The 19362-nt window shown below is 37.7% G+C and overlaps 1 protein-coding gene across 1 annotated transcript; it reads left to right on the top strand.

The window, feature by feature from the left end:
* Positions 1-929: 929 nt before the first annotated feature.
* LOC148869739 (uncharacterized) lies at positions 930-14779 on the top strand. Its single transcript, XM_088971262.1, has 4 exons — positions 930-1158; positions 1259-1922; positions 2022-2470; positions 13747-14779. The coding sequence occupies exons 2-4, from the start codon at positions 1829-1831 to the stop codon at positions 14584-14586; spliced, it is 1383 nt and encodes a 460-aa protein (XP_088827388.1). The 5' UTR covers positions 930-1158; positions 1259-1828; the 3' UTR covers positions 14587-14779.
* Positions 14780-19362: the final 4583 nt, after the last annotated feature.

The following is a 19362-nucleotide window of genomic DNA, read 5'->3' as shown; positions in this document are numbered from 1 at the left end:
CATACTGTCGTGCCAAGCTGTTGCTTTTGCCACATGTTAAGCGGTTACGAGGTCGGGCCAAATCTTACTTCATCAGGCCCCCTTTCGTAATCCACTCACCGGAGATTAACTCGGTCGAGTTTCGTTGGCCAACGCTGACGGCCATACCAATAGGAGGTAAGTACTCTATAAGTTTTTCTCATTTCTTTTATATATATATATATATATATATATATATATATATATATGTTTTTTCTCATTCGTTTTCTAACATTCACAGATTTGAGCCGCCGGAGTGGGAGCCCCTTGACGCCGTTTCAAACCCTTGACACCCCCGGAATTTGAGTTTTGACTTGAGGGACTTGGCTATGGCTGGAACAGCCTGGGAGGAGGAGGAGTGGGAGCTGTGCAATGACGACGGCTTCGTCTACAAGAGAAAGAAAAGAAGACAAGATTATATTGTTGCTGCTGCACCACCAGTACCAGCTTCTGATCCAGTGGTGGAGCAGAGGCAGCGGAGGGAGCAAAAGAAGAGGACGCTGCTGAAGCTGAGAGATCAGTTGCGACAAATGAATTTGATCATAATTCCCTTTGTAATGATTGTCATGCATTCTCTCATGAAATATTAAAGGTTCTTTGTAAAAAAGGAGTCCTTAAAACAAGAAATGCCAAATGCAGCCTTAGACCTAGAAGCTATATCTGCAGAGATCGTGTAACAACAATGGAAAGCAAATATTTAAAGGAGTATCAATGCTGATGAGAGCATATATCTACTGAGTACTTGCTACACAACACTATGACTCCTGCTACTACAGATATACAGATAAATATACATTGCCTTGCTACAACAGTAGAAATACTGCTGGTCTTTGGTTATTACCAAAATCCCTCTTCCAGACATAGCTGCTACCTAAATGCATACATGAGCAATAAACAAGGAAGATATCACTACATTTCTTTCGTACTTTTTATGATAACCCACTCAAGTTGGAGAGGATTTTAGAAAATGGTTGATAGGACCGACTGCTGAAAGAACTCAGACCTTTGGCTTCTCTCTTTATAGTCCTGCTCCCGAACGTAATCTGACGCAGATTGCTCCATGATGCATCAACACAAATTGTCAGCCATATCCTCTTAGAGTCAAAGTGTTGAAACACACCAATAGTTCCAAGCATGGCAGTTATGTTTCCTTCCAAACTACTATTTACCATTAGGAATTTTAATTGTTTACCATTATGAATTTTAATTGCTTATCACTAGAGAGTTTGGAATTTTGCAGGGTTTTGGAATTTCAGGGGTGTCAAGGATTTGAAACGTCATCAGGGGGCTCCCATTCCAGCGGGTTCAGATTTGTGAATGTTAGAAAACGAATGAGAAAAAACAATTTATAAGAAAGGAGAAAAACTTACAGAGTATTTACCTCCTGCCGGTATGACCGTTGGCATCGGCCGGCAGAACTCGACCGGATTAATATCTGGTGAGCGGGTCATGAAGGGGTCACGAAGGGAGCGGGTCACGGAGGAACATTTCACGGCGTGAAATGAATTTCGCACGCGTCGCGTTCCAGTTTTGTTGGACGTTTTTGGGGGGCAAGTAGGTGGGGTGGGGGGGCATATGCGAACCCTATTGCCTTTCAACGACGAGTCGACGAGTCGACGAGTGGACGACCATGCGGAGATTGTCGTACACCTTCTTCCCCTTTCAAGTTTCAACCGATCGGCCGTTTTCTTTTCTTTCAACTCCCAACCTCTGAGCGTCAGGGTTTCCTTCTCTCCCCGAAAGCCCAAATCTCCATTCCTTAAACCCTAATCAGTTCACAAGTCAGTACCTCCAGTGCTCCGCATTCCCCATGGATTTCCGGTTTCGACGATACAACGGCGCGCCTTCGACGTTCTTTTCTTCTGCAACTACTAGTAGCTACTTCACCGAACAAGCATTGCGTGGTACGTTCAAGCAAACCCTCTCCCTCTTTCTTCATGATGATTTTGGTTCTTGTTTCGAAGCTTTACTCCTCTTGATCCTCTCTCTTCCTCTCTCTTCAGCCGGGTACATAAGCGGCGATATCAGAGGTAATGGTTTCGTGAGGAATTCGGTTGACGTACAAGAATCGATTCAGCGAGAGATTGAGAAGGATAGGATTAGAGAGGAGATTCTCTCCGCAGAATTGGAGCAGAGGCGGGTTCTTGAAGCAGAGGTCAGGAGGGAATTGCAAATGGAGAGGGAGTTGGCGGCGCTAAGTAGGGCGGAAGGGTTTTTTTCTGTGCTGTCCGAGCCAAGGGTTTCATTCATACATCATCTGAGAGGCAGTAGGTTTGAGGAGAGGTTGTCTTTTCCAGGTAGCCGGGAAATTGGGGTGATGACTCCAGAGGGTAGTAGGCGTGAGGATAGATTGTCTTGTTCGGGTAAGCAAGAAACTGGGGTCGTCGAGCCATTGCCATTTCAGCGCCATCCCGAAGCGACTGAAATTAGCAAGGGGAAAGTTGTGTTCTTGGTGAGTGCCTTTTTGTTTATTCTCGACAGTTTATGTGGGTACTATTAGTTTTGGTTTTATGCTCAAGAATTCATTGAATTATGTACTTCTGTTGATTTATTTCTAAGTTTATGGCTGGACACAGAGTATTGTTCTTTTTCTCTGAAAATGTTGGATTGTAGTGTTTAGTTTCGGGGTATAGCACGAGTCCATGCACAGTAGCTGAGTACGTATTGAAGCTCTTTTCTGCTTCTACTGTTTCCTCGAATACTTATGTGCTTTGGTTTCTGTATTGGATGTTATGCAAGGCGTTCTTCCCTACCCAAAAGAGATTTTAGAAAATTTGTTAAAAATTTGCTTATTTGCATGCAAAACACCTTGAATATATGCTCATTAGCAATGCTAGCTCTATTTGTTTGCACTTTGCGGTGCAAATCTGAGCCGATTCATATTTGCATATGTTGGTTTGTAACTATTATTTGCATTCTCACCTGATGCAGAGTTACATAACCTTCTTCTACCTTAATTTCCTCTTATATAAGGTTGGGACTGCATCATTTTACACCTTCAAACAAACAGCCTTTCTTCTGTTTTCCTTCAATTTCATATAAAGTGGGGACTGCATCATTTAACTCCTTCAAACAAACAGCCTTTCTTCTGCTTTCCTTCACTTTCATATAAAGTGGGGACCGCATCACTTCACTTCTACTTCTACACCTTCAAATAAAAAAGGGATTGTAACTGATAAGGGCAACTTTTGGGCCCTAATATCAATAAAAATTAACTTTTTAATATAATTTATAAAATAAGATAAACTTTTTATTAAATATATCAAGAAAGGGCAAAAATTGTTTAGACACAAATAAAGGGAATATAAGTGTACAAGAAAAGGCCATGTCAGCCTTTAAAGAATATAACTAACAGCCAACCACTAGAACAAACTAGACAAGTACTGAAGGCGGAAGTGGTTTGGAGGAAGTACTGAAGGGAATATAAGTGTACAAAAATTGTTTCATCTTCTTCTTTTTCTCTCTCTCCCTCCCACACAGCACTGAAGGCGGAAGTGGTTTGGAGGAAGAAAATGAACAGTTTTTTTGCCCTTTCTTGATATACTTTATAAAAAGTTATCTTATTTTAGAAATCATATTAAAAAGTTTATTTTTATTGATATTAGGGCCCAAAAGTTGCCTTTATCAGCTATAATCCCAATTAAAAACCTTCTGCTTTTGTCCTCTTTTATGTAAAGTGGGGACCACATCTTTTTACTTCTGCTATTACTCCTTAGGCTCAGTTTGGAAGGAGTACAAATACAAATATGTAGAGTGCAAAACCTTGTATTTTGTATGTATTTGTACTGTACATATTTGTATTTGTACTCCTTCTAAACTGAGCTTTAGGCTCAGTGTGGGAGGAGTACAAATACAATTATTTAGAGTGTAAAACCTTGTATTCTGTATTATTTTGTATGTATTTGTACCATACATATTTGTATTTGTACTCTTTCCCAACTGAGCCTTGCAAACAAACAAAACAAAATCAAACCTGAAGCAAAAGTAACCAGAATCTCTACTCAGCCCATTTGCACCTTGGCTCTGTTTGGGTAGAGTGCAAATGCCAGATCAAATGCATTTATGCACCCTGGTTCTGTTTTGCAGGTGTGTAATAATGCACTTGTGTATTGAAAGTGACAACAATCTTGAATAAGACATATTTGCATTCAAAATGAGTGTAAAGTCTGCATTCAAAAAATGGATGCAAACTTTTGCAATAAAACTTGGTTAATGTAAAAAAGGTTTTCAGACTATGAATGCCTTTCTGCACCCATCACAACTAATAGAAATCAAAACTCTAAAGTTAGTACTTGAGAACATGAAGAACAGAAGACAATGCAATAGAACTCTAAATTTCCTTTGTCAAATAAAGGGGCAAGAGAACCATCAACAATAGAACTCTAAATTTCCTAACCCCATCCTCAACCCCATGGGGAATGGGGAAACGGGGGTTCTCAAATTTCAACTTGCTCTGCCCCAATCATTCCTACTTGCAAGTTTTTTTTTTGAAACCTACCTAGAACTATATTATATAATATAATATTAATAATAACACTATGGAAGGGTAGATTTAGGGTCAAGGCTAGGTGGGGTGAACAAATACCATCCCCACCTAGTCCCTAGCCCCCCAAGTTTTGGGTTTCCCCGAATCCCGATTAGTGATAAAAAAACCCACCCCAACCAAGGCAAGGTGGTATGGAGCCCCAGGGGATGGGTCAAATTGCCTTCTTTTTTCATCCATATCCATGTGTTTCCAACGTGTATCTGTTTCTAAGCTGTCCGATATGATACTCGATACCGATACTTAGATCCTTTCGTGCAATAGCCAATGGCAAAGGTGGAAATGCATAGTCAATACCTTAGTCAGCTAGACGATAGTGTTGGAAGTTCCTCTATAGCATCCTAGCCTTTTGAATCATCTAGTACAAGGGAACAGGCACCTTTTCTCATATGGGTGGGGTATTTTAATTTGGGATCAAGTGATAGGGCATGCAAGACCCCGCCCCGCCCCGCCCCGCCCCACTCCGCCCCGCCCCGTTGCCATTCCTATGGACGAAAGATATTGAAACACTTGAATATGCTAGGAAATGCATACAAATCACATCAATACATTAGTGGCACTAAATCTAAAGCTGAATTGTTTGTGAATAAGGTATAAACACATGAGAAATGCACAATTTAATAGGTTATGTGAAGAGGAACATTGCAATCAACAATATTGGAACTCCAAAACATGTACACATCATACAATAATTATGACTTATAATTTTCAAATTTTATTAAATTTTGGAAAAATCTATTTATTTAGTATTTTTATATAAACAATAACTATTTTTTCAAATAATAAATATGCTTCCATTTTTAACATATAATTTATCTGTAAAATAAAACATATAAATCATTTAAGATTGATAAAATAAATTATTTTTATAACGTTTAGTTCTTACTAAATTTTTGAGAAAATTAAATCTTAAATTATTTATTTCAGTTTTATAATTATAATTCTATTTCATTTTTTATAATTATAATTTTCAATTTTTATTAAAGTTCAAAAACAATCCAAAAGTGGTCAATACATAGTTCTATGCATATCAGATTGTATCCATCAATACGGTGTGATGCGACTCGATATAGAGGTGTATTGTGCCGATGCACACGACTCGAGGGATATATACCCAATTGTGACGTATCCCATATCCATGTTCATGGATATGGATACGATACACTCTATACGATACACTTTATTGGGAGTATTACATTGATGCTTTAAACCTTGATTGCAAGTAGGGGTTGCAATGAGCTGAGCTTTTCACGAGCTGCTCGAGATCGACTCATGAAAAGATCGGCTCGACTCAACTAAGCTCGAGCTCGATTCACTAGCTCGATTATTAAACGAGCTGAGCTCGAGCCTACTAGAGCTTGACTCGTGAGTCAGCTTGAATATATATATTTGATATTTAATATATATATATATATATAATAAACATATTATAATTATTAATTATTATAATTCTTAATCTTTAAATATCAAATAAAAAAAAAATATATATATATATATAATTTTTTATATTTATAAAATATTTTTTCTCAAAATCAAGCTCGAGCCGAGTCGAGATTGAGCTTATGAATTTTTGACTCGAGCCGAGCTTGAGCCTGGTAGTATTCGGCTCGGCTCGGCTCGAATTCACCCCTGGTTGCAAGTTTCTTGAGGAATGGTAAATCAGGGGTTAAAGGTAGAGATAATAAAATCTTCAGTAATAGAAACATTAGCATCCCCTTCTTATTTCTAAGACAAGACGATATTCAAATAGGATGAAGTTATCAACAAGTGTCCTTGCTATTAGGCACACCAAATTTAAGCACTAGTAGTTTAATAGTGGATATGGCCTTAAATAGAATGGATTGGTGAAACAGGATTCATGTAGCTGACCTCATACGGTGGTGATGATCCTTCTTACTATCATTACTACTCCTCGTCTCCTACCATTTGAGCTTTGGTATTCACAATGGCTGAAGCATCAATTCTAGGAGACTTAATCATTGTATGTCTCATGCTTTCTTCTCCATGACCCAAGGAATAAGCTTGTGAGAGAGTAAACCTACTTTGTCTCATTATACCATATTTTGAGTGGTATCTAGCTAGGAGCTCAAACACTTTCAATCTATCAATTTCTGGTAGTAGCAACATCTTTGAGACTTTCCCATTGAACAACCTTCTAGATAATGATGATCTATCTCTTACCACAATGACTTTAGAGAAGTAAACAGCTAGAGATTTCTTCCCCTAATCTCTGAGGTAGATTCTAGAGGGCTAATCAAGGGATGGAGAGTTGGTAGGGAGAGTATACCACTCACACACTTGCAGTTTGCAGATGATACGATTTTATTTTGTGAGGGGGGGACATGAATTGGATTAGGAATGTGAAACTTACAGTACAACTATTTGAGCAAATGTCGAACTTGAAAGTAAATTTTGATAAAAGTTGTGTTGTAGGTGTGAATATGGGGGAAAGTGAGATCCTTGAGTGTGCAAATATTTTGGTTTGTGGAGTATCGAGTTGGCCTTCGAGTTATCTTGATCTTCCTCTAGGAGATAGTTCTCAAAAAGGAAGCTTTTGGATTCCAATAGTGGAGAGGTTTGAAAAGAGACTTGCTTCTTAGAAGAAAAACTACTTATCTCTTGGAGGAAGAATCACCTTAATCAGGTCTACCCTAGCTTATCTGCTCATTTATTACATTTCAGTCTTTAAGGTGCTTGTAGGGGTGGCTAGTAAGTTGGAAAAATTAATGAGGGACTTCCTGTGGGAGTCAGGGGATGAAAAAACGGATCATAGGGTTAGATGGGAGATGGTGTGCAGGAGTAAGCATGATGGAGGGCTAGGCATTGGGAATATAAGAAAGAGGAATTTGGCTTTGCTAGGGAAATGTCTGTGGAGGTTTTCATTGGAGAGGGAGAAAATGTCTACTTAGATAATTTGTAGTATTCACGGGCTTGCAGAGAGGATTCTGGCTATGGCTACAAGAGCATCACCATGGAAATCGATCCGAGATTTTTTCCTCTTTTCTCTCCTTGGATCAGGTATGATTTGCACTCGGGTAATCTCATAAAGTTCTGGGAACATGTTTGGGTTGGGGAGACCCCTTTGAAAGACCAATTTCCGGCTTTATTTGCAATTTCCACCCTAAAAAATGAACCAATTACCAATTTCCTTGTTTCCTCAAATTCAAATTCCGGGTTTGCATGGAACTTGGGTTTGAGAAGAGCACTCAGGGACACAGAATTGGATAATATTTCAATTCTTTTGTCCATTCTTGATGGGATTTTTCTAGAGCCTACAAAGACAGATAGTAGGATTTGGACTTTGTCTCCCTTCGGATCCCTTACTTATGCCTCCTTTAAAGCCTTGATACAACCAGAAATCCCTACAAAGACAGATAGTAGGATTTGGACTTTGTCTCCCTTCGGATCCTTTACTTATGCCTCCTTTAAAGCCTTGATACAACTAGAAATCCCTATTGGATTGTCATTCCCTGTCAAGGAAGTGTAGTGTAAGCCTATACCACCGAGGGTTGGGAGTTTCTATTGGGAAGTTTTCCTTGAAAGAATCAACACAGGTGATCTACTTCAAAGAAAAAGACCCAATAGCTGTTTATCTCCACATTGGTGGTGTGTTTTATGCAAAGCTGCTGGTGAGTCTGGGTACCACTTACTAATATCTTGTGTTTTGGCAAAAAATATTTGGGATTGGTTTGCTTCTTTATTCGGGTGCAGGTGGACATCTCCAACTAGTCTGCAAAGCTTGTTTTCCTCTTCCTCTATTGAATGCTTAGCAAAAAGATCAAGAATTATGTGGAGATGCGTGAGAGCTGCTGTTTGTTGGACATTGTGGGAGGAAAGAAATGCAAGGATCCTTTCGGAAAAGGAGAGAGGCCTGGAAAATATGGTAGAGTTGATTCATATAAGGGTAATACATTGGCTGAAGACAATGAATGAGTTCACAGATTTTTCAACAAATGATTTGCTAAGTGGAAAGAAGTTGCTAGCCCAGTCTCAAGGAAGAAGGCTTTGAATTTCAATTGGAACCCTCCTCCTCCTAGTTTTATCAAACTAAATTTTGATGGCAGTAGTGTGGGGAGTCCAGGGCCTTCGGGTATTGGGGGGGTTCTTAGAGATGAGAGAGGTCATGTAATAGCTTTGTTCTCTAGCCCAATTGGAGTGGGAAACTCCTTGAGGGCTGAGGTGTTAGCAGTGTTGGAAGGGGTGCAAAGGGCTAAAGAAATTAATGCTAAGAAACTGATTATAGAAGGAGATTCTGCAGTTGTTGTGGATTGGTTAAAAGAAGACACTTCCAAGATATGGAGCTACAGCAATGTGAAAAGAAAATTCAAATGGATGATTAAGGATATGGAAGTCCAATGTACTTGGGTTAAAAGAAATGCTAATTCTTTTGCTGATGGATTGGCTAGCCAAGGAGTTTTTAGTTATTCTGGGTTCTGGGCTCAGTTGTAAGTTTCTGTGTGTTTAAGTCAGATGTATTTCTTTTCTGGGGAGTTAAGAATTTTTAGCTCCTCTTCCCTGTAACTTTTTTCCATTATTAATGAATTCTGTGGTTATTGATCAACAAAAAAAAAAAAAAGAAGAAAAAAGATGGAAGAGAAGAGAGGGAAGGAAGAAAAGAATGGACAAATAAAAAGTTTTTCTACCACCCTCTCCATATGTACAATGCCAAAAATATCCCTAGCTTCTCATGTATAAAGAAAAGCACTAGCATAAAAATAAAAAGATATAAAGCAGTGCAATTGCAGTTTTAAAAGAATAATATTTTTTTTTTAATCAATAACACCATCTTCATTAAATTAAAAGAAGAGAGGAAATAAGGATACAAAGGGGGAGATAAAATAACTTAGCTCCCCAAAAACAGAAAACAAAGGGAATGCAAAGAAAAAGATTAAAAACTAGCCCCAAAAACAGACTCCCTATTCACTCCTTGCTTGGCCAACCCATCTGCAAATGAGTTGGCACTCCTCTTCACCCAGCTGTACTGAATCTCAATGTCCTTGCCCAGCCATAAGAACTGTTTTTTTTCATTGTTAAAGTTCCACAAACCATTGGTCTTCAACCAACTAACCACCACCTTCGAATCACCTTCCAAAATCAAACAACTGATATTTAATTCCTTTTCTCTTCGAATTCCTTCAAGCGTTGCAAGGATCTTAGCCCTAAGAGAGTCACCTTCTCCAATAGGGCCAGAGAATAAGGTAGTAACAATTCCTTCCTCATTCCTGAAGACTCCTCCAATTCCAGAGGGCCCTGGATTCCTTACACTGCTGCCATAAAAAATTCAGCTTTATAAAGCCCGAGGGGGGAAGGGAACAAAACGGACAAAGAGTCCTCTTGCATCTAGCAATGAAAGCAATTTCTTTCCAGTTTCTTAGCAAGTCATCCACAGGAAAATCTGAAAACAACTCCAAAGATTTTAGCCAGTGGACAACTCTTAAAAGGATTCGATCTAACAATTCTTCCAATGTTCTTGTCAGAAAAAATGCGTGAGTTTCTTCCCACAAAGACCAGCATACCGCTGCCCTAATACACCTCCACATAGTCTTCCCTCGCTTCTTAGGCCAACTGAAAAAGAAGGAGAAAACAAACCTTGGACAGTCTCCGAAGGATACCAAGAACACCCAAAACGGGAGAAAACCCACTCCCAAACAGTTTTAGCAGCCTTACAAGAGACCATGATGTAGTAGCTAGATTCCCCATCAGTTTTAAAAGAATAATAATCACAACAATAAAATGAAATCTGAACATTTACCAGAAAAAAAGATTATTTGGTTAATCTATTAGAATCGTTTGCACATTCAGAGAGTCTTAAGTTTCATTTAAACTTACTCTATTATGTAGTTTTAACTGTCTATCCAGCAACTTTATCACATGTTTTTGACTTTAAACCTTTGTTTCTTGGCTCTTTTTGATTGTACTGAACAATATGATAGTTTAAAAAGTGTGTTCTTTTCTTATCACCATACAGTATCAGTGTATTTCCTTATATTTTACAATGTTTTCACATGTCTATTGTTTTACACATTTCTGACATTTCCCAGATTTTTCTCATATTTGAATGACTGACATTGAACCCAACCCAATTTTTTTTTTTAAGGTGCTAGGTTTGGGTTGGCTCAGCCCAAGTTGCAGCCATAGCTTTTTCCTGGCATGGTTGTCAAAATCTCATGATTTATGATGCAATTGACAATTTGAATCATGAATATCAAAAGGTTTCAATTTGAATCTTATTTTAGGATCATTTTGTTAGAAAAGATCTTACTATTACTGCCTGAATCTTATATTTTATATGATTCATGCATGTTTTTCAAATCAGTTCAATTGAGGCATAGATCTCTACTTTGTACTTCATTCCTTTGTCTCTTTTACTTATTTTCTCAAGGGACATTCATTTTAAATCCCTTACTAGAAGGCTGTTCAATGTAGGTGAATATGGGTTAATTGACTTTTATGTCAAACTTAATTATATCATATTAAGTTTCTAGTGTACAGGTGGTAAATTCTATTGTATTAAGTACACAAATGGTAGATATGAATTAAAAAATGGTGTATCGTTTCTTTTTTTTTATAATATATATTATTTTCTGAAGGATTTTTGAAAGTCAGAAATAATCTATTCAGAATGTGATTTGATTCAACTTTCTCTTCAATTTACAACATCATTACAACTTTCAGAATAATACTAAGAGATAAGATTCGTGGATTTGAGCTTTTTGAATCAACTGAAGCTTGCCATAGCTTATGTAGCATGTAAAAGGGCTGAAGATGTAAAGCTGTATATACTGGCATAGGGGCTTAATGCGCTGCAGTTTCTGAATCTAATGAAATGATCCCTTTATGTTAAAAAAATGCTTTCAGAATTTCTGTGACTGACTTCAGTTTTTATTTTTGGAAAATAGCTTGGTTTACATGATGGGCAATTTGTTTTTGCAAGACTACTTTTCTCACCCATTTACTTGGCCATGTTGTGATTGTCAAAAACGCTGAAGGGGGTTGCAAAGTTATCTCCAAGATTTCAGATTAAAGTTCTGTCTGGTTTGTTGAAAGGAAAATGCTGTAGAATCTGCACTTATGTTCAGAAGTTTGTTGTTGCAATATATTTTCTTGTTCCTTAAAATTATTCTTAGTTACGGCTGTTGTTTGTATTTACAGTGTCTGGATTTCTCATACTTCCAATTCTTTCAGGAGGCTTACTACTTTTGCCCTTTAACCTAATAAGAGGCTTACTGAAAAAAGTCAGCATATATCTGAGTTGTAAGGACGGATCTGTCCTGGGAAGACTATGATCACCAGACCAATGTTTTAAAACGCGGAGGCGTGATGCGAGGCGTTCCACTACCTAGAGGCGTGAGGTGTAGTTCAAAACGCAAGAGGCGTAAGCCTCCCGAACACAAGGAAGCGTAAGCCTCCTTAAGAGGAGGGGGGTTAGGAGGAGGATGAAAAGGAAGGGGGATCTGTTTTTTTATTTTTAATAAAAATCTTCTATATTAAGAAGAATAAAGATGCATAGCATTAGTTGAAAGGGGGGACAGGGGGCAAGCCACTTTTTTTCCCCTCATCTTTTTTCTCTTTCCTTTTCTCTTTTTTTCTTCTCTTTCTTTTTCTTTCCCTTCCCTTTCTTTTCCTTTCCTATTTTTCTTTTTTTTTGTCTTTTTATATCAGATGTGCATGAGGCGCATGAGGCGTACGCCTCTAGCATGCCTTGTGAAAAAAGCGCAAGAGGCATACACCTGACGCGTATGCCTCAGAGGTGTCAGCGACTCAGGACCTCTGGCATACGCCTCAGGGCGTTTTGGGAGCACCTCACCTGGAGGCACGCCTCCAGGCATACGCCTTCCATGCCTTTTAAAACACTGCACCAGACATAGGGGTTCATTATCCGGAGTCTAACCTGGATCAGAAAGGAAATGCAAATCACTCAAATGGATTCCATGATGTTTCTAATGGTGTATTTGAATGGTAAGACAAGATGTTTAGTAACCAAGGCCTGGCATTGTGTCATCACATAGGAACTTACTGATTTATATTTTATATGGTTATGGATATGATCCCCTACCCAATTTGTGAAAGGCAAGATAATCAACTCTAGAACTACTAAATTGCATTATGTGTAGTCAGTCAGCTCTACCTTACTACGTCTGAAAAAGCCATAGCATGTATTTATACCTTCCATTAGTAGATAGTAGCCTCATTTTTTGATATTCCTTGAGAATAGTATTTCTTTGAGGAAGGAATGTATTTTTTGAGAAGTTACCTGCTCAGTGGAAAATTTCTACCCTCAACCAGTTATTATGGCATCTTCTGCTTAAATTTTAACATCGAGTCTCTAGTTTGTTGTTGGGATGGGTGTATTGTTGTTTGTATTCTTGAGGTTTCTTGGATTTGCATGTGCAAGACCTAATTTTAGTGTTTGCCTTCATAATGTACTATTATTTTGTTTGCAGATTTCTGCAACAGCAATGCCTCTTTTAAAGTTAAATAGTCTGCTTATATACCAATGACTTTGTATTAGATGGCATATTATCTGTGGAAAACATCTATTTTATTCAATGATTATCAGCCTTTAAGTTCCATTTTAAGTATAAGGCTGCAGTAAGCTTTATATTGTATTTGTAACATTCAAAGGAGAAAGCACAATTGGTAGATGGTACAGTAGATGCTGCAGTATGTTGTATATTGTGTTTAAGACATATAAGGGAAAAAGCACAATTGGTAGATGGTACACAACTTGATGAAAACAGCATCTTGGAGTGCTACTTACTCGATGACTATTTGCCCCGGGGTTTTATTTTACTTATTTTAGACATGGAAGAAATATTTTTCCTATTTCTTTGTTAAAGTTTTCATGCATTTCATTCTAACCAAATATGTTGTCTATGACTAAAGAAGATGGTGGCACCTTTTTTCTGGAATAGAGGATTTGTAACGCGGTAAATCCCTCAGATCAGCCATATGGTCTTTTGAGGTGACAAAAGTTGGCTGGACTTTCTAGAGAGAAAATCTCAAGGAACATCTAAATATTTTTTGCTTGTAGTTGTCACTTGCTCGAACTTGGACTAGGTGAAAATGTGTTGCTTCATCAAGGATGCAGTTACATGTTGAACATCAGTGTGGCCTTAACATCCAGCAGAATAATGATTATTCATTCAGTTCAGTGATGGACATGTTCTGATTTTCCATTGCAGGCTAAGCCCGGAAACACTAGTCTTGCAGGAACAAAGAGGAAAGAAACAGCAGTAGCAACAGGTACTGGTGAGCTTTCTATAACAGGTGCAAAGAAGAAACCCCAGGAGTGGAGCTGTGCTTTGTGTCAAGTTAGTGCAACAAGTGAACAAGTCCTGGAAGATCACCTCCGAGGGAAAAAACACAAGGCCAAGGAAGAACAGATGAAAGCTAGTAAAATGACGGTAAAGAACACTGGTAGCTCTACTCCATTGCCAAAGAAAATGGACAAGCCCACCAAGCTATCAGCTCTCAGTGAGGAACCGAAGCAAGGTAAGCAACAGGAAGGGAAGCAGCAGCATGCTAAGCAAAATGTTGTGACGTTGGTGCAGAAGAAACAAAAGAAAGAATCCAAGAAAAAAACTGCAGAAGCACCACTTTCTAAAAAGCAAAAGAGAGAAGATTTGAAGAATAAATTCAAACTGTGGTGCGACATGTGTCATGTAGGAGCAAATAGCGAAAGAGTGATGGCTGCTCACAAGAGTGGGAAAAAGCACATGGCTCGGCTGAAGCAAGTGAAGCAAAATGGTGGGGCTGACCCAGATGCCACCACGATGCCAGATACTACTCAAGGAGAATCGGAAAATGGGGAATTGGCAGCCAAAATAACAGAGGAAATGGAGAATGTTGTCGAGGAGGTAGGTGGAGTGGAAGATGCTGAAGATGTTACTGAAAATGCACTGAGTGAGTTGGTGGAAGCTGAAGCAACAGAGGAACTAGGAGAAAATTCAGCAGAAGCTGAAGTGACTGACAGGCAATTAGGGGCAGAATCAGCTGAGGCAGGCCATCTTCTGGATGAGTAATGATGGTGCAGGAAAATTACCAAATAATTTGTTTCTAGTTTTGAAAACAAATGTTAGAGGAGAGAAGAAATGGGGACTTTGTTGTGGACCTTGTGGTGACTTCTGACCTTGTTCATTACTTTATAGTTTATTTGAACTTCAGTTTTTCTTTTCTTTTATTTTAATTCAACCATAGTTTATTCTATTTCTGCTATTTGGGGCTATGTTTGCTTGAATCTTTGTTTTCAACTCATGGTCGAACTGGACGGTTGGACCACTTTACCCGTTCTGGTCTTAATTACAGGGTCGTTTCACCCCAAGCCCCATTGTTCATGAAATACAATATCAAAGTCATTTCTAGTTTATTTTAATAATAATATATAATATTTTGATCATATATTTAATTTGTTTATACTATTCAATATTGAGTTGCAATTAGAACAAGGTTCGATTCATTTCTAGCCGTATCAAACATATAATTGTCTCGTTTTGCTTAATTTCAAGTTCTTCAAAATGATGTTAGTATGGAGTGATGACAGAAATTGAATATGCATTTTGATAGTATGTAGAATTGAAATTCAAGCCTCTTTTACTTCAATTTCATAATTTATTTACTGAAAATGACAAGCCCAACTGAAATAATTTGAAATCTACAAAAATGCCAAGTTAACAATTAAGCTTTCAAATTCTGAAAGAGGGCGGGATTCTAGTAAATGGTGTAAAGTATTTATCAATGAATAACCTCAAGTTGTGTGTCTTTGTTGTAAAGAAAAAAATAGAAGGCAAAGTCAACAAAATGGAAATTTGTTGAGTCAACTATTAGCCAAATCCAAATGGGTCAGCTGATTGCTGCTTTTGCTCAGAAGATATTTCCCGGTTTTTCCCTTGTTCTCTGATTTATATGCAGTCATTTTGAGTTTAAGATAGCTGGTAAGCTTCACCTAAAAAAGTTGAGAGTTGAAGTTGGTTATGCAAATTCTATAAAGGCAATTTCAGGATATTAAAGATAAGTGTGTGTGTGTTTCCTTTTATATATATATTTTTTTTAATCGGGCTGAATGGCAACTTCTTGGTCTGGATGTATTCCTTCCTCTATGCTGTTAGATTGTATGGCTAGCCAATACCACAAGAAGAAAATTTATTTAATTGATTCTTTTTCAAACATAGAGAAGTAAATAATGTAATGTAAGGGCAAAATTTTTGAATTATCCCTACCATTTAGCTAATTGATGAACTATATTCTTATTGTATAACTATTGTCTTAAAGTATCATCGAGTTTTCTGACAATTGACTAATTACTCCCCTGTGTTCTGTCACAATTTGATCATATGCCACACCATGTACTGTTATATTTTGAAGAAATGACAGTAATAACTTTTTGTATGGAGAATGGAGAAACAACTCTCTCAAACAAACAAGAACAGAATCTTTCTAACCTACTGCAGCCTTACTCCTTGATGAGGAAGATCTCCACTGTTTCCAACCTACGGCAGCCTAGCTCCTTGATGAGGAGGATCTCCACTGCAACCTTCAATCAAGTTTCTGAAAGTCTTCTGTACCCTCTCTGTGATCAATGTTATTAGATTGCCATTACCCTTTATTAATATCTATAACTTGCATACTACAGTGTTCTAGAAATGCCCTGTTATATTCGGCCCAAAACCCAAAACTGTTTGAACCCTATCATTTCCTACTATATCTGCCCATGTCCCTTTTAATCTATCACTAGCCCTTTTAGTCCTTTGGACTTGCAAAAAATCACTTTTCTAATTGGTTCTTTTGATGGTCTTCTCTACAAGTGACAAAAGTTTACTTTCTCTCATTTTATCACATATTAGGGTTATTTATGGGTTCCTACAGATGATTTCATTCCTGATCTTATATCCCTTCATTTTATATCACCTTGTTCATAATTGGTTATCTATTTATTTCGTCCAGACTCTACGAAGCCAGAGCAAATTTAAATTGTTTGAAGTTCTAGTCATCATGGTCTCTTAAATTCTTGATACAAAAAGATACAGACATGCTATATGATTGATCTGGAAGAAAGGTCTTTCACCTAAAGATGAAGGCGATATTGCAACTTGTATGAGCACAAGCTAACAATGACACTCTAATCTTGCAGCAGGCCACTTATTAGGTGGTGAGTAGTAGGGGAAGGTCCAATTACATGTCAAGCATGCATATAGCAAAATATAGACTCTTTTCTACCCTTAGGACTGCGTTTGTTTCAACTTCCAATCACTTTTTCAACCCAAGGTAGAATCAGCGAGTCAGACCACTTGACCCAGCAACTGGTGATAATTCGGGGTTTCTTTTGCTTTTTTTGTCATATTTTTTTTTGTATTTCTATTAAATTTATGACATCACGGGTTTGGCCTATTTACCTAAATGGGTGAAAAGCGGTTCCATTTTGGAATCAGGTTTAAAAAACCTTGATTTCAACTTTCGAAATGGAGCACACGCCCGACCCAAACAAACGGTACTCCTCAGTGGGCCTTGTACTAAGCCACTGTTAAAAAAATCGTGAAAAGTTCGGCTTATGGCCACCCCCGCTACTAAAGATCCTTATTGGCATAGCATACAAATTAAAGCACCCGAGGAAAGTGGTACCTGGTCCATTGTTGATCTCCCTCTAGGAAGAGAGCCATTGGGTGCGAGTGGGTCTATAAACTTAGGCTCAGTTTGGAAGGAGTATAAATGCAAATATGTGGAGTGTAAAACCTTATATTTTGTATTATTTTATATGTATTTTTACTGTAGATATTTGCATTTGTAATGCTTCCAAACTAAGCTTTAAGTACTATTTTGATAGGTCTCATTAATGCTACAAGGTGCGCCTCATTGCCAAGGTCAGGGTACGTGTGTACCCAACTGGAACGCTTGGGTTACACCAATACTTTCTCTCTTGTTGCCAAACTCACTATTGCTAGATGTTTGTTTGCAATTAAGGCCATTGTTTGGTTGCAATGCAAATAAATTTGCACTGATGCAAAAATATGGTAATGTAATTGATTTGAGTGTATTTTTTTTTATTTTAAATTTTAGCATATTTTATTTGATTGATGTACAAATGAAATAAATCAAGATCTGAAACAAAATAAGGTAAAATCCAAAATTAAATTAAAATAGAATTTGCATATTTTCATTTGCACTCTTATACATTTTGTATTAGTGCAAATAAAATTGCACTGCAATCAAATGTAGCTAAAGATTGGCATCTTTTTGAACTCAATGCCAACAATCAACAACACCTTTTTACATGGTGACTTGCAGGAAGAAATTTATATGAAAATCTCTTAAGGATTTGTGAAACAAGGGGTGCATTAAATTCACAAGTTCATCTATGGCCTTGCTTCTGGTAATTGATTTTCTATGATTTCCCATTTATTGCTGCTTTTTGCTAGTAATAAATTGCTTTTTGCTAGTCTACTGCTGACTATATTCCTCTTTTACTAGAGGGATGGTTCTTCTTGTTTATATAGATGACATAATCATTGATGGCATTGATACACATTTTATTCAAGCACTTAATTTTTCTCTTCATTCTCATTTTGAAATCAAGGATCTGAGCTGCTTAAAATATCTTCTGGTCATTGAAGTTGCTTGTTTTGTAAAGGGGAATTTTCTTCCTCAAAGAAAGTATGTGCCATTAGACCTGTTCATGTGTTGGTTCGGGCCAGGCTTCACTCTGTATTAACAGAATTTTCTAAGGTCCAAGCCCGAGCCCGGCCTGACCATCGGACCTACAACTTGGGCTCGAGCCCGAAATTTAGCCCATACTGTTAGCAGCTGAATAGAGAGAGAGAGAGAGAGAGAGAGAGAGAGATATTATAAAGAAAATAATAAAAAATATATATATTAATTTATAAATATATATTTTATATAATATATAAAATACATATTATATATTTTATAAAATATATAATGTTGAGTCAGGCCGGGTGGGCTTTTTTGACAAATCCCGAGCCCGGCCCGAACACAGTCGGGCTTACTGTGTTAGGACCGAGGTCAGGCCCGCAGGCCTAATACATGACCAAACCTGACCGGGGTGTGGGCCGGGCCAGGCCAGGCCATTGGGCTACCCGGCCCATGAACAAGTCTATGTGCCATGGATATCCTTGCTGACATGGACTTACTTGACTCTCAACTCTCTTCCTTTCAAATGGAACAAAATAGATCTTTGTTCGAGTGATACTATTGGTTCCCTCCTTGAAGGTCCTTCCCACTATAGACATCTACTAGGGAGATCCAAGAAACAAACAATTATTTCCCACTCTTTTTTTAAAGGAAAATACTATTCCATGGCTAATGCATTTGTGAAGTTCAATGGTTATATTATAGTACCTCCTACATGATTTTCATGTTGCCGTCTGGTCAACCTGTTTTGTTTTACCTCAGACTTGGTCCATGGCAAAAAATCGTTGAATTGATCAACAATCCATTGATCTAAGTGGTCGAATTATTGAGCTAGAAACTATTGGCTAGAATGGTTCCGGTTTCAAGTCAGTTTTTAAAACATTGCTCAATCATTGAAACAAATGGAACCCAAGGAAGAGAAACCCTACCTTACAAATGAAGTAATTCTAATGTTTGAAAGCTGGCTTCGATGACATCACTATTTTGGCTTGTGTTTGGATAAATTTGAGGATTTATGCTTTTAAAACTCCAATTATATTTTAATCTTTTTGTTTTGGGGCTTAAAAGTGTTTTGACTTCAGGTTAACTATATTTTTAAAACTCACCAAACGCTTACAACAGTTTTGCCTACGGGCTTCAAAAAAAAAAAAACTCTT

The sequence above is a fragment of the Nelumbo lutea genome, chromosome 2 (genome assembly GCF_056320005.1).
Source record: "Nelumbo lutea isolate HS-2025 chromosome 2, American lotus-T2T, whole genome shotgun sequence".
NCBI lineage: Eukaryota > Viridiplantae > Streptophyta > Magnoliopsida > Proteales > Nelumbonaceae > Nelumbo > Nelumbo lutea.
Note: the sequence above shows the minus strand (reverse complement) of the source record. Positions and strands in the feature narration are given on the sequence as shown.